Here is a 16,521-nt window from a genome sequence, read left to right on the forward strand (position 1 = left end):
CCAATACATCATAACCTGTCAGTGTCTTTGTCATGACAACTTGACATTACTACAACACAACCTGTCATAAACATGACATAGCAGATTAATTATCAAACTTAAGAAACCACTTAGCTTTATTGGTTAACATTACATTAAATGTCATGTGGTTGGTTTTGACATTGGCTGTCATGAGGCCATTATAACTGTTGAATGACAAATTCAATTTGTACCACTGTAGTTGAGGTCACGAAAAATATTCATGACACAGTTATAATGGCCTTATGACAGCCAATGTCAAAACCAACCACATGACAGTTTAACTTAATTTAATGTCAAGTTGTCATGACAAAGACACTGACAGGTTATGATGTTATGGTTTATGTCAAGGTGTCATAACAAAGACATCTTAAACAATGTCATATTTGCATTCAAAATGTCATAATTGAGCGAAAGACACTTAATGACAGTTGTCATAAACATGCATAAACCCTATTTCATATTCATGACATATGTCATGTCATGGTTATGAAGGTGTCATGTCAGTCTTATGTACACCCCTTCAAGTAAAGTGTTACCCAAACATTTAATTATTTGATGACGTTTGTACTGATTTGTCACTGTGAAGCTGCTTTGAATCAAATCTGTTTTGTTTAAAGCATTGTATTTTCCCCTTGGGAAGCTTGTTGTTGCCACAGAATTTAAACATATTAAAAGATTAATTTCACAATTACGAGTTATAAAGTCAACTCACAATTCGGACTTTTATTCTCGCAATTCTGACTTTATAACACAATTCACAGTTTCACCGTTTAATTTTTTCATTCTGTGGTGAAAGCAAGAATGAACCCCACCTAAACCTAACCAATTATGTTAACAAAAGCAAACATGATAATAATACATTTGCTGAAGCAACCATGTCATTTAAGTCTTTTAATCGTTTTATCGAGTGTCGTGACTCCCTTTGCATCACGAGTGCACTGCTCTATCATGTGAGCGACTGAGCAAGTTAACTACATCAGAAAAGCCACACATATGAGCTGATTATGAGATGCAAACATCAAAGTGTATTAGTTTACAAATCATGTACTATGGTAAAAGTGTTTTGAGGTCAGAACATAATATTGTGCAAAAAAAAGTATTTCATTATTGATAATTTGCTAGTTAATCGAATACAATTTGCTATTTGTTTACTGTCACAAGTGTTTATTTCAGCTGTAAACTGCTGATAATTGAATGTATAAGTATGTATTTGGAGTTGATGTTGATGAATAGTGTGGTGTGACAGCAGTTTAAGATCCAGGCTAATATCTGAAAGGATGACGCTACACAACGAGATAGATTCACAAGCTTCATGCCCTTGATCAAGACATTTAACCTCAGGATACTCCAGGACTGAACTTTCAATACATGTACTACGTGTTGCTTCGGATAAAAATGCTCACTGATCAAGCAGAAACAATTGTCCCTGTGCTTATTTTGTGCAAAATAACCTTTGCAAAACTGAATCTGCGTGCTAATTTGAATCCAAAAATGTATACAATCGCATACTATGTCATTTCATAAGACTAACTGAAATGTTTTTATTCAACCTCCCTACTTCTTTTGAACAAAATGACAAATTTACACAAATGTGTTTTGCTGTAACCGCATTAGTAGAGCAGAAACTGCTGTAGGTCCAGTTGACAGCAACACTAGACATCCCGGAGATTTTGCTCGTCTCCATTACAGTGACACTCTCCAGCGTCACACTACGGTGTGCTGGCGCTGGCGCTCTTCTCTTAACCTTGAGCACCTGTTATTGTTCCTCCCCCTTCAAACGCTATTTTCCCTGGTGTCTCTCAATATAATTGAAAGTGGCTGGGAATTGGCTTCAACGTTGGACTGCACAAGAATGAATAAGCGACTGGAGTGATACAGCTGACACTTCCTAGATTAAACAGTCACTGTGTACACTGGATTATGGCAGTTATTATCCTGCTTTCTCCACAGCTGTGCTCGTTTTACTGTACGTGAACGCTAGCCTACTTCCTGCTGGATACTTTTCAGTACAAACTGACAATTATATCTTTGTATGTTTTCAGTGGTGTGTAAAGACCTTACATAATGAACCGTTATGTTTGTATTAGCTTAGAATGAGGCATTTCTACGGTGGCCCTAAACGGACAAACGCGCTTCGTCACTATGTTGAAGCTGCTAAAGTCAGCGAATAAAACACTGACACACTGATGAACAAGTAATAATAATATTTGCATATCATTTTACTTAATAATTAAGTAAATATAATTTCTTAATTTATCCTTGTAAAGAAACCTCATTGCTTAACTTGCTACTCTCTACAGTCTCAGACGACGACATCATTTCCTGTCGGCCACCGTAACTTTTGTTGGTTGCAATTCGTAACCTCACCACTAGAAATGAACCAGACACATTTTTTTCAACACATTTTCTAGACTCATTATTTAAAGGTGCAGTGTGTAATGTACATTACACACTGCACCTTTACATAATAAGTCTAGAAAATGTGTTGAAAAAAATGTGTCTGGTTCATTTCTTTACACGGGTCAAGTTGAGCACATTGCATTGTGGGATACGAGGTTGCAAAAGAGGCTCTTTGGAGATATGTGACTCTGCCTACATTTCTGCAAAACCTAAAATACGTTGTTCCAGGCACATTTCACTGCACTCTTCATGTGGCATGTGCACTAGAGGAGTTATAAATAGCTGCGTTTCCATTACAGACGTCCACAAAACTTTTGCGCTATTTTCTTAATGACGGTAAAAAACTATCGTGAAATGGTGGCGTTCCCGTTAACCGATGTTATGTGAGTAAAACATCATTTTTTCCTCCAAAAGTCCAAAACTCATGGTGAGATTAAGATGAGCGACTGAGCAAGTTTACTACACTAGAAAAGTCAAATATATGAAGCTGATTATGTGATACAAATGTCAGAATGTATTATTTTATAAATCATGCACTATGATAAAAGTGTAAATTAGTATTGTGCAAAAATAAAAAAGTGTTTTATTCGGTCTTGATTATTTGCCCCTGTATTCATAATTTGAAACAGAACAGTAGTGTTCATTTCAGCTGAAACCTCACCTGAAATATGTATAGCTATATTTGTGCAGTTTGGCAGAAATGTAGGCAAAGCCATGTATTTCAAATGAGCCTGGGTTGGGTTTCCTCCGTAGAAACTCGCGAAGCACACTACAAATTTCTGTAGGTCATTATTCTACTGATACAGACATATCTGCACAGTTTACTATATCTGCAGAAATTACAGTAAAGAAATATATTCTGATTTAGAAGTGGAACCAATTGTGTGTGTGTGTGTGCGTGTGTGTGTATGTGTATGTCAGGGTTCTCAAGTTTTATCAAAAGCTTGGAGTGAGATCACATGCGGTTAGGGGAGGAGCCCTAATGGAGCCCCGCCCCCGCCCATCCCTGCCCCCCAATTTTACCCATTGTTCATAATTAACCAGCACAAATTGAAATTATAACAATTGGTAAATCTGATAAATGACAGAGCAATTCATCACATCAAATATAGCCTGCTCTTTAATGTTATATTTCAAAATTACAAAAATTACAAAAATATAACAAATTGCTCCAAACAGTTTGGAAAAACAAATCTTTTTGCATTTTGAATGTGTCTAGTTGAAATGGTAAAATGATTTATTGTGTGGGACATTGTGAACAAATGGACATATTAGAGTAGTAAGGTGTGTGTGTGCGTCTATCGCGTCTAATTAGACGCTTGAACATTCGCTCGAGTTCAAATTTTTCAACTTGCGCGGAAGACATTCGCGGCAAACGCGTCGCACAATACGCGTCATTCGCAACGCCCGGCGCGAATGATGCGTCTATTCGCGTCTTTGCATTGACTTTGTAATCTACTCGCGCAAATAATAAAATTCGTGTTCGGTGTGAACACACCATAACGAACGCAATCTGGCCGAGAGATACGTGCTGGCGGCAGGAAACTTAACTTTGTGTGCCTGCGCCTCGTATACAGTGGTGGAATGTAACGAAGTACAAATACTTTGTTACTTTACTTAAGTACATTTTTCAGGTATCTTTACTTTACTTAAGTAGAATCAATAGTGCATACTTATTACTTTTACTTCGTTACATTTTGCAGCAATAATTGTACTTTCTACTCCACTACATTTCTACAACGTTCTGTTACATTTTCGTTACATTTTCTGATCAGTTTTCCCTGCCAAAACGTCATCCTGACCGTCCGTTCGTCGCACGTTTGTCTCACCAGTGAAGTTTGGTTGCCATATCAACCCGGTCACACTAAATGCGTCTTTATAGCACGCAGTGTGTTTATCGTGCAATTTATACGCGGAAATTTGTTTTTACGTGTATAGGATACGCAGGGGTAGGTTAGGGTAGGTTTAGTAGTGATGTGGGGTGCGTGTGTATTCTACGATTGGTTAGGATTAGTATGGCAAGCCAAGAGGTTCAGAATTACGCCATAAATGAATCGCGTTTACAGCCAAACCAGGTCACATTAAGCTTGATGTGATGTATATTGCCTAATTGCAAGCTTGTTCAGAAATGGTGACAGAAATCATATTGAACATCATAATAGGAGTATTAGGTTGAATGAGTTAGGATTAACTGTTTTATTATTCATTAGAATATAGACATTAAGAGAATAAATTGTTATGCAAGTACTTTTACTTTTAATACTTAAAGTACATTTAAAATCAGGTACTTTTTACTTAAGTAGGGTTGTCATTGTGGTACTTCTACTTTCACTAAAGTAAATATGTCTCTGGTTATATGTACTTTTACTTAAGTACTGAGATTCAGTACTTCCTCCACCACTGCTCGTATAGCTACAACGTTATATATAAAGCTGGCAGGACAACTTGGTTGGCATTGCCTTTTCAGCGTGAGAAATACACGGTGTGGCGTGTGAGCGTGTGAACTGGTTGAATTGCGTGTGTCTCACGGCCAATGCGTGAGACTTGAGAACCCTGGTGTATGTGTATGTGTGTGTGTGTGTGTGTGTGTGTGTGTGTGAGTGTAGTTAGCAGTCTCAAGATAATGAAACTTTAACATCACGATTAGCACTCGGTTTAAATGGCATTTCATGGTTTTTTAAAGGAGGTCACGTAAGAAACCGTAGCTAATCACGGATAATTGTTGGCTCAATTCCATGAAACATTTAAAGTGACCCAAGAAAATGACCAAGTGTGTGCGCTCTTGATCACATGTTAAATGAAGATTTGTGGCTCCAGGTCCACAGCTGAAGTCTCAGAAAACAAGCAGAGCTGAAGGTGTTCAGCGACAGCTTGCTATTGTAATTGCAAACACCTGTTTATGTAATCTTCATTCTAATGCTGAAATCATATCCTTCAGGAGACAAAAAGGACATAATCAAAGGAACTGTGCACACTAAATGTCAAAGCAAGGCTTTGGAAGTGTAAAAATAGTAGCTACTGATAGACATTTGAGATAGAGATTTTGAACTCAAACATAAATCAAAACAAAAAATGCTAATGTATGTTTTGGAACACGGTTATTTATAGAAATCGAAGATATTACGACATCAGCAGAAACCACGAAAGCAGCCTATATTTTGAAAGAAGATATGAATATGCAATCACTGGTTTAAAGACAGCTTGATTTCGTGTCGCTCAGAAACCTGGTGTATTTTCTGTGCTCGGCACGGCAGCGTCTCAGAGCCAAAACTCAAAGCTGTGAAGAAGCAAAACCCTGCAGGCAAAAGTTGAAACTTTTGGAATAATAATACAATATAAAAAAAAATCATTATGAAGGAACACTTCAAACATGGTAGAGAAGTGACAGCACAGGAGAATTTGCTTTTACAGTGGGAATTAAGATCTAACTGGAAGAGCTTAAAAAATGCTTTTGTGAATTTGTATTGATTTTCTCTCTCTCTCTCTCTCTCTCTCTCTCTCTCTCTCTCTCTCTCTCTCTCTCTCTCTCTCTCTCTCTCTCTCTCTCTCTCTCTCTTGCTCAAGAATAGAAAAGTTCTTCCTTTTTTTGAAAAGTTCTTTCAAACACATCTTCTGTTAACATTCAGCAGTGGTTCTCAACGAAGAATAAACAGCATGTCTTGTGATTGCTAAACAATGATGGTTTCGGGGGGGTTACCTTGAAGAAGGACATGGTGGCTCCATCTTTGACGACGCCGAACTCTATTTTGGTCTGTTTGGCCAGATCATCGGCCGAGTCCACGGGCGAGTCCATCCGCTCCACGGTGAGGAACGCTGCCAGGTTTGCTGTGTAGGAGGAGATGATGATGAGGGTGAAGAACCACCAGATTCCTCCGATGATTCGAGTCGAGAGAGCTTTAGGCATCAGTTCTGAACCTGCACACAGAGTAAATGCAGCATCCACTGACTACATACAAACACAGCAAGAGTTTGTGCTTACATTTTATGCTAATATGTGTTTATAAGAATTGGGAATGTGGAGCCAATGCGTCAAAGGTCCTGCACATACTGTCCATTCCATGTGGTCTCTCAATTAATCAGGTGATAAAGCCTTTTTTTCAGAGAAATTAATACCTTGCAATGACGCACTAAATTAATCAAAAGTTAAAGTAAAGACTTTTGCACTGTTGCAAACAACAACTACAAAATAAATCAAATAAATGCTGTTCTGATGAATTTATATTTAAAGGATTAGTTCACTTTTAAAAAAACTTTTGCTGATAATTTACTCACCCCCATGTCATCCAAGATGTCCATGTCTTTCTTTCTTCAGTCGAAAAGAAATTAAGGTTTTTGATGAAAACATTCCAGGATTTTTCTCCATATAATGCACTTTGCTGGGCAGCAAACGGTTCAAGGTCCAAAAGACAGTTTCAGTGCAAACTGCAAACTGTTCAAATGGCTTTAAACGATTCCAGACGATGAATAAGGGTCTTATCAAGCGAAACGATCGCTCATTTAAAAAAGAAATAACAAAGTTTAAGTTTTATAAGCTCAATTGCTCTGTTCTGTGTAACTCTCCTGTTCGAACTCGTTCATCAAAATTAACGAATCTTTTTCCGAGTCAATTCGTTCGTTAAATGAACCAAATGACTCGAAAAAAGATTTGTTCATTTTGATAATAATAATAACTTTATTTTGTATAGCGCTTTTAAAGTTAATTCTCAGAGCGCTTTACATAAGCGGAAATAAGAAAACACATAAAAAAAATACATGGTCGCAAAATACAAACAAGTATTTCGCACAAAATTACAAACCTAAAAACAAATTTAAAAATAAATGAACGAGTTCGAATAGGAGAGTCACACAGAACAGAGAAAGGCGAGCATTTGAGCTTATAAAACTTAAACTTTGTTATTTCTTTTTTAAATGAGCGATCGTTTCGCTTGATAAGACCCTTATTCATCGACTGGTGTCGTTTAAAGCCCTTTGAACAGTTTGCAGTTTGCACTGAAACTGTCTTTTGGACCTTGAACCGTTTGGTGCCCAGCAAAGTGCATTATATGGAGAAAAATCCTGGAATGTTTTCATCAAAAACCTTAATTTCTTTTCGACTGAAGAAAGAAAGACATGGACATTTTGGATGACATGGGGGTGAGTAAATTATCAGCAAAAGTTTTTTTTTAAAGTGAACTAATCCTTTAACCTTAAAATATATATATATATATATATAACTGTTTCAAATCCTCATATTAGAGTGATTTCTGAAGGATCATGTGACACTGAAGACTGGAGTAATGATGCTGAAAACTCAGCTTTGATCACAGGAATAAATTACACTTTACTATAGATTCACATAGAAAACAGTTATTTTAAATTGTAATAATTTTCACAATATTAATTTTTTATCAGCTTTGGTGAGCATAAGAGGATTATTTAAAAGTAAAAGAATCGTATCAACCCCAAAATGTGGAACAGTAGTAAGTAATTAAATACATTGTTTCTATTAAAACAAAGATATATTATAAAGATTTAGAAAAATACTGTTCAAAATGGTACAACAATATACTATTTCTTTTATTTTCTTGGACAAACCTTTATTCCTCTAAACTATCAGTTCATCCTGTAACTCATCTCAAATACACAGAGACTCAAACCAAACAAACACAGAAATGATGGACAAACAGAGAGTTCCTTCAGGATGGGAGCCAGTGAACAGTGCAACGAGAAGCTGGAAAACTGCACACACACACACACACTCAATCACACGTACAAACGCTCAATCACACGTACGCACGCACGAGAGAACACACACACTCTTGTACTTCTATGTTTCTGAGGAGTGGACAAAATGTCCTCACTTTACTCTCTTTGCCTCTACTCTGATGGTCTAAAACTCAAACCGGTCCTCATAAAGATAGTTGTACAAGTACACACACACACACACACACACACACAGGTCACCTTCACTAAGCTCTGTATTGGCTAAAATACAAATTTAGTTGACAAGCTTTTTTTTATTATTATTTAAATAAAATCATTTTTCCACGACACACAGACTCAAACCGGCTCTAGCGGGTCTTTGCTTTGTGGCCTTGCTTTTTCAGATGTTCCTTTATCATGTTTCAGTGTGAAGCTATTAAAGAAATGCTGATGTCCCGGCAAACAACCAGCCGACAGATTCCCAGCATTACGCTGAAGCTCAACATCTGCTTATCGCCGTGTAAAAGTAGCGAAGGCAAAGTGTGTTGGTCTGTGGGCTATTCTCCGCGGGTTTGCTTCAGAGTCACATTAATTACGGTGACCTGCTTTTCCCTGTCCTGCTATTTCCTTCACAAGCACTGAAACACACCGGCCCGGTCGAACTCAAAGCGGCTCCCGATGAGAATAATTATCTGCACTTAACATTCCCACCTCCTCCTGGAGAAGAGCAGAAGAGGAGAGTCACGAGCGGCGCAGCGCCAGCGGCGAGTGCTCAGTATTCAGCCTCATACTCTTCGCTGAAGCAATAATGTTTTAAACAATCGCATGGAGAAGAAATAAAGATGTGTGCGAGATTAGGACTGAGCAAAACTGATAAAGCACAGCGGTCTCCAAATGAACATGTGTGCAGTCAGTCAGAGGTAAAGAGAGAAGCCTGTGTTTAGCTGGTCGTCCGTAACTAGCCGAACGCTCAGGACTCGCACAAACAGAACATTTTTCATGTAATAATCTGCATTTTGCACAATGAAACATCCGCTTTTGTTGAGCGGGCCATGTGTAACCTGAATCAGTCTTGGACAGACATGAAAAATGTGCTTTTCTGCTGAGCGCGAGCGTGAAGGAGCTTCCCGTCGTCTGAACTGATGTTTGACAGAAAATGACAACGGAGAAGAGAATTAAGACAAACACTGTCTGGTATTTTCTGACATGTGGAAACATTTATTTTGTACGCATGCCAATTGTTTAGTGTCTGGTTTTATTAGTTCTCATGTATTATCTGTTGTCTTACTCTAGATACAATAATATTGGATTTCCTTTTTGGATTATCCTTCCCAGATGAATATTTTATTGATGTTACTGTGCGTTTCATTATGAATCTCAAATGTTTTTTCCTAAACAAACTTTAGGATAGACCACTGACAGACCATATGGATAAGAAAACCACCTTAGGACAGTTTCAGATGTCTTGAGTTTAATTCAGTCTCTGTTTTCTTTTCATGTAATCTCATTGCTGTCTAGAAAAAAGTTATAAGAAAATAAAATAAAAATTTGGATAAATGTTAGGAAGTAAACTCTCACATGTGAAATATTAGGCTATGTTTACACGGAAACGATCTGAAGAGAAAACGCAAAAGTGGCGTTGCGTTATCACTTTTTATTCTGCGTTTAGACGAGCGTTATGGTTGGGGAATCCGCGTGCATATGGTGACGCTAAAGTGTGTGAAATTCGATGTAGTGTGCACTCCAGGCGGCTAGGTGGCGATGTGAAGCACTGCCACACAACAACACCAATATCTGAGAATATTTTGTACAACTGCTGAAAAGACTCTTGTACGTTTTTCAGAGCTGCTAGGGCAACTTAAAGGTCTGACGTATATGGAAATAATCTGACATGTTGGTTGTTATTTTCCTGTACTGGTGCATGCATGTGACGTAAACGCGGACGCGACGAGAGCCGCCGTGAGCAGATTTGCGTTTTTACCGTTTAGACGGGAGCGTTTTTAAGATTTCCACTCTGGAGGGTGGTTTCACTTTTTTGCGTTTTAAGCCCCCAAAACGCCGTTGCCGTGTAAACGAAAGGCACATCCGATAAAATATTTTTACGCTTTCACCCGGAATCGTTCTCGTGTAAACGGGGCCTTAAATACTGATTTCGTAGATTGTCTTTACTGATCAGTTTTATTTTGTCCCTAGTGAAAAAAAACCTACACCAAAATGTATTTAAAATACATTTATTTCATACTAAGCATTCTACAAATCCATTATATTTACTAGAATATTGCTTGAGACTTAAATATTATAATTACACTTTATTTGGAGTACTTCTTTGTTGCACAATGCACATTTATTAATATTAAGCCTAAATGTGTTTTAATATCACTATTAGTAAGACTATTATGATCTTTGTATAATATCAGTCTTTAAATGCAAGCTATTTAAGTATACCTGCAATAGTTCCACTTTAGTACAATCAAATATAATTGAGTATATCTTTAGTTAAGCCTCAGCACTATTTCTGGACAACTAAAGTGCATTATGTACAAAATGTGTTGTTCTAAGACTTTAATTATATCAGTTTAGCACAACTGTACAGTATTTACATCAAGTACATACATATCTGGTAACACTTTATTTTAAGGTGCTTGTAATAAGCAGTAATTAACAGTTAATAAGACACTTATAAGACCTTATAAGATGCATATAAGCATTAACTAATGATAATAAATAAATTAAATTAAATAATACATTTCTCAAGTATCAATACATTGCACTTTTAGAACAGCCGAACAAACATAAATGGTAACACAAACTCCCAGTCCCTTAAAAATTGACCTTCCCAAGAGGGAGTAGTTTCCCTGATCTCTTCAGGGCCTGGACCTTTAATTAACCCTTATATGAAGTAGTTAATGCTTATATGCATCTTATATGCATCTTATAAGGTCTTATTAACTGTTAATTACTGCTTATTACAAGCACCTTAAAATAAAGTGTTACCACACATTAGTTTAGGGTCCAATCACACTAAGAAGTTGTTCATTATCATGCATATTTTTGGCTGTTTTTTAGTACTTATAAAGCCCATATTAATGCCTTATTCAGTATGAACATATTCTACATCCCTTAATCCTATAATACCTAAACTTAACAACTACCTTACTGACTATTAATAAGCAGTAATTAGGAGTTTATTGAGGCACAATTATTAGTTTATAGTTAGTTAATGAGAATTGTGATCTTGTGTTTCACTAGCTGTGCCTGCTGTCTTAGTTGGCTGCAATAAAACTGAATTTCTATCTTCGGCAATAAAGTTTTATCTTATTTGTAACACCATTTTTAAAAAACAGTTTTTAGACTCTAAATTGCAGCTAAAGTGTAAATCCTCAATCATTCATGCAACCCTAGTGAGTAAACAAACACACATGGTACGTCACATGACTTAGAGAGAACTTCTATTGGCTCCGGACACCAATACATGAAGTGTGTGTTTGAAACCGACAGGTATCGCATGCCTATCATCTCAGTGGAGATTGCATGCGTAATGAAAAGTGCAGCAGATTTGCACTCCCCGTGAGTAAAGAACCGCCGTGGGCACAGGACGAGTCTTTTCTATTCGTCTCCTTACATGAGGTAAAACATTTCATTGCTCCCTGGCATGCTTTATTATGCCGTTTGGTTTTGAGGGTATCATTTGCTAATGTGTGCCTGTGAGGGGTGTGAAAACAGCTTCAACCCCTGCGTGTCTTTAATAGCTTCCTCCATCTAATTCTGTGAGGTGGCGCTCAGCACAGAGCCAAAGACAATATTTAAAATGGCATTAAGGAGAGAGAGAGAGAGAGAGAGAGAGAGAGAGAGAGAGTCATTCCCGTTGGTGTTGTGTTGAGATATAAAATCTCAGATTACTTCTTATTCAAAAGTTGACCATTAAAAGACTAAAATACTGGAACCACATGATTTTGGTTTTGTTGGCAATTCTTGAAAGTTTTCCGTCTCAATGTATATCCAACAGCGAACTGAAATACTTTGAGTGAATTTCAGTCTTAACTGAACGTGATGAGACAGAAAAACTCAAAGTAAATGCAATTAAGACCATAAAAAGATGCAGTTGGATTATGCTTGCGTCCAATAAATAGAAGAAATGAGACAGAAAACAATAAGAAAATAAATCATTGTTGTATATTAAGTTTGCTTTCTTAATGTAGGTACTGTGGCTGGCATACTGAAATACTTTCTGAATTTCAGTCTTAACCGAACGTGATGAGAGAGAAAAAGTAGATGCAGTTGGCTTATGCGGTAACACTTTATAATAACTACACGCTAATAATCATCAGTTAAGCATGAGTAAACAGTTAATTCATCATTCATAAAGCATTAATAGACATTAATAAGCAGTTTATAAATACAGCCATAAATGCTTTCTTCTTGATTTACAAGCATATCTATAATTTTTTTAATAATTGTATTTTCATCCTTTATTAATGATCAATTTATTATTTCTAAATGATTAATTGCATTTTTTATAAACCAGTTATTTAAGAGTTTTCAGTGGTTCACAAGATTACTTAGAACGTGTAAGTAAATGATTAATAAACTATTTAAATGTACATTCATACATCTTATTATTCAGACATATAGTGACGGTTACTTAGTGTGTTAATAAATGCTTTATCAACATGTATTTATGCTGTAATTCAGGGTTAATTCAGGTAGTTATAAAGCATTTAGTAGTGGTCAGTTAACTATGTTTGTGAGCTCATCTAAAGTGAGGACTATTCATGCCTTGTAAAGCATTTATAAAGGAGATTTAAAGGCTGTTAAATATTTCTATGTTCTGTATCACTGTGTTGTGTTTGTTACATTTTACTGTTTACAAGATTGATGCGCCTTTAAATCTCCTTTATAAATCCTTTACAAGGCATGAATAGTCCTCACTTTAGATTAGCTCACAAAATAGTTGACCACTACTAAATGCTTTATTACTACCTGTATTTACTACATTTACTTACACTTTCTAAGTGATCTTATGAATGACTGACAACTCTTAAATAACTGGTTTATATATAATGCTATACTTCATTTAGAAATTATTAATTGATCATTAACAAAGTATGAAAATACAATTATTAAACGCATTATAGATATGCTTATAAATCAAGAAAAAAAGTGTTTATAGCTGTATTTATAAACTGCTTATTAATGTCTATTAATGCTTTATAAATGATGAATTAACTGTTTACTCATGCTTAACAAATGATTAATAGCATGCAGTTATTATAAAGTGTTACCGATTATGCTTGTGTCAAAGAAATAACACATAAATAGAAGAAATAAGCAAGAGAAACATGAGAAGATAAATCTCTTAAATACCCTTGATAATAAATATGTACAGTTATTTTCATCTTCATCATTAGTGTCCAAAAGAGATGTCACAAGGGCATATTTGTTATTAGTGACCCTACAAGTATGATTAAACCATCAAAATATGAGGATAATATTAAAATGTTTAAAACATGAGGGAAGAACATAATAGTAAACTTGGTTTAGGTATTTATCTGACAATTTGGCTAAAAAAAAGAAGGCAAATCACAGTTACAGTTTTATTTTACTAAGCAAAAAATGCATAAAAACAAAAAGCTGAAAAAGCAAACATTGACTACAACGTAATTATTCATTCATATTTCGTTCTCTCTTGTTTTTGCATGCTTTCATAATTTCTTTGTATGATAGCCTGGACAAAAATTATGTCACACAATTTGTTTGGATTTTTATCACAAATAAAACAATCGACTCCAAGCACAACTACACAATATGCCTACACAATCTTTAACACAAGTGTATTCATATTTGAATAAAGTGAAGATGTAAATTTTTCCTAGATCAGACTTTTGGCCAATACTGTATCATACAGTCTGTTTGTGACCCAATGGCTTAAACATGGTCAACACATCTATTCAGTTCCCCAGTATCAAGTATCCTGGTTATTTACTCGCTCTTTTTCAAGTACAGAAAGACTGTAAGTCTGTGATTGTAATTAAAAATATGGTTATTCATCTTCTTTTATGGACACTGTTGAACTACATAAAGCCCCAACTCCTGGAAAATGTAAACCTGTATAATGTTTCAGGCTGTTAAAACAGATGAGACCCGAACGCTGGTGGAAAGAAGGCCTGATGTTACACACTTACTGGCACAGGAGCGCTGAGGTGTGTGTGAGGTGTGTGACTGTAGTTCGGCTGGTTGCAAACAACAACGAATCATAGATTGCGAACAAATACGAATGATTCTTTAGACTCGGTAAAACTTTACTTAAAGCCTTTATGTATAATGCATTATAAAAGTATTTAATTGGGCCTTGTAATGCATCTTATAATGCATTGTATGGTCTCATAAATATAATTGTAACCACAGTTATGGTCTATTATAATTCACCTTTAGAAAGTATGATGCATTAAAACTCGACAAACAACCAGTTTCAGTTGTAACAAGGAATCTGTGAATATTATAATGCATTTTAACTTTGGTTACAATTATTTATGAACATATATAATGCATTATGATGTACATTATGAATACCTTGATAATGCATTATAGATAAAGGCTTTAAGGAAAGTGTTACTGTCGATTCTATTAATGAATCAGGTTCAATCGAGTTTGAATCAGTCTAAAGATTCACTGAATCTGCTGATCGGTACAACGCGTCCAACAGAAAATAATCAGAGAACTGTTACCGTCTTCTATTAACATTACCCTCGTTTTGTTTTAATTTGATTTATTTTAGAGTTTGCTGTAGTCGATTGCCGTTCCACTGTGAGAAGTGGATGTTGTCCAATTCAACGTCTCTTTTCTTCCTCTTCCCCTGACAGTAACGGCCTACTCTCGTCTACGTTCAAGGCAAAGTCATTGGCATCTCAAAAAAGCCTATATTAATTTCCCAATGATTCTGGTGTCCCTCTGAAGCTGCACGTCAGCCCCGGTGAACGACTGAAACAGGCAATAAACAAGAACCAGACGAACCACAGAGACGTCCCACTGTGCCTGTGCAACCGTTGAAACAGTCTTCTGTCGACTGTCATCCCGACCTCAAACTCACACTCCTGAAGGTCTCTGAGTGTCAGCAAACAAACGCTGCTGTTATCCCTCTAACCTGCCAGTGTGTGTGACAGATGTTTGACACCCCTCATCCCCGCCTCGCTGACAAGCAAGACGAATACTCCCTCCTCCTGTCAGAAGAGACTGAACTCCGTGGTTTTGACAGGTAAAGGGGTGGAAGACAGTCATATCACTCTGTTGTCAGGTTTTCTGGCTTGTTTGGAAAGTGTGTTGAGTTTGCAGTAGAAGCGTACCTTGCTGCATGAGGGAGCCCACGCCAAACCAGAAGCTGTTGAGGAGCGTGAAGTTGTTCTCCACCACGTCGGAGCCTGGGTTACACGGATGGGCGTCATACCACTCGTACGGGCTGAACCTGAAGCAAGAGCCAGAGAGAGTCACAAACATGACACATTTAAAGTGTCTATGTGGTGTTTCTAATATGCTTTAAGACAAACCATGTGCAAATTCATAAGTCGACAGCATTGCTGAGTATTTTCTGCTTGAAACTGCGGTGAACCAAAGACAGTCTCTTTGTTTTATCTTAAATACGTCATGTTGCTGATCAAAGATGAGTTTTAAGGGATACAATTATTGACTTTAAGAAATTCAACTGTAAAATCTTCAAATAATTTGCACTACAAACCATTGTGTTTATAATTATGATAATAAATGCAATTATTTTGATATAACAGTCTGCAATATCAAGCAGCATAACAGACCGTTAAAGTCCCCCTATGGTGAAAATCAAGCGTTTCATGTTGTTTATGTGTCTGTGTGGTGTTTTTAATATGCTTTAAGACAAACCATGTGCAAATTCATAAGTCGACAGCATTGCTGAGTATTTTCTGCTTAAAACTGCAAGTGAACCAAAGACAGTCTCAAAAACACGGTTTGAAATCGCTGGTGTTTCTGACGTCACAAACGATCTTGTAACCAATCAGATCAACGTGTGATCGTCAACCAGTGGATCTCTGAGCTGAGTGAGTGAGTGGAGGCGGGGCTCATTTGAATATTCATAGAACCGCAAATACTAAATGAGGCGAGGGTGTCGAGTTACATTCAAGATATTTTAAGACATGAAGATTGTTTTTCAAGGGAAAAAAAACATTTAAATATGTCATTTTGGTGATCAAAGATGAGTGTTAAGGAATAAAATTGAGAACAGGGTGACTTTAAAACTGTAGTTCTGGACCACAAATGACACCAAATTGATCTGTAATCAAAGTGATTTCCCAAACTGTGAAACTTTGTGACATTGTGAAAATTACTGGAGCAAGAGCCAGATTTGCATGAGCAAACACCACTTACCGGTATATTTCTGTAATATAGTCA

General features: G+C 36.5%; 1 protein-coding gene across 1 annotated transcript in view; it reads right to left on the bottom strand.

Annotated features, from left to right (window-relative positions):
• grik3 (glutamate ionotropic receptor kainate type subunit 3) overlaps window positions 1–16,521 on the bottom strand; it is a 186,502-nt gene that overhangs the window by 6,878 nt on the left and 163,103 nt on the right. Inside the window, exons 12-13 of the mRNA XM_056251631.1 lie at window positions 15,444–15,562; window positions 6,119–6,336 (exon numbers count right to left, since the gene is read on the bottom strand). Coding sequence (XP_056107606.1) covers window positions 6,119–6,336; window positions 15,444–15,562 — 337 coding nt within the window. The remainder of the gene's footprint in view (window positions 1–6,118; window positions 6,337–15,443; window positions 15,563–16,521) is intronic.

The sequence above is a fragment of the Rhinichthys klamathensis genome, unplaced genomic scaffold (assembly GCF_029890125.1).
Source record: "Rhinichthys klamathensis goyatoka isolate OS25496 unplaced genomic scaffold, OSU_Roscu_1.1 h1tg000087l_1, whole genome shotgun sequence".
Classification (NCBI taxonomy): domain Eukaryota; kingdom Metazoa; phylum Chordata; class Actinopteri; order Cypriniformes; family Leuciscidae; genus Rhinichthys; species Rhinichthys klamathensis.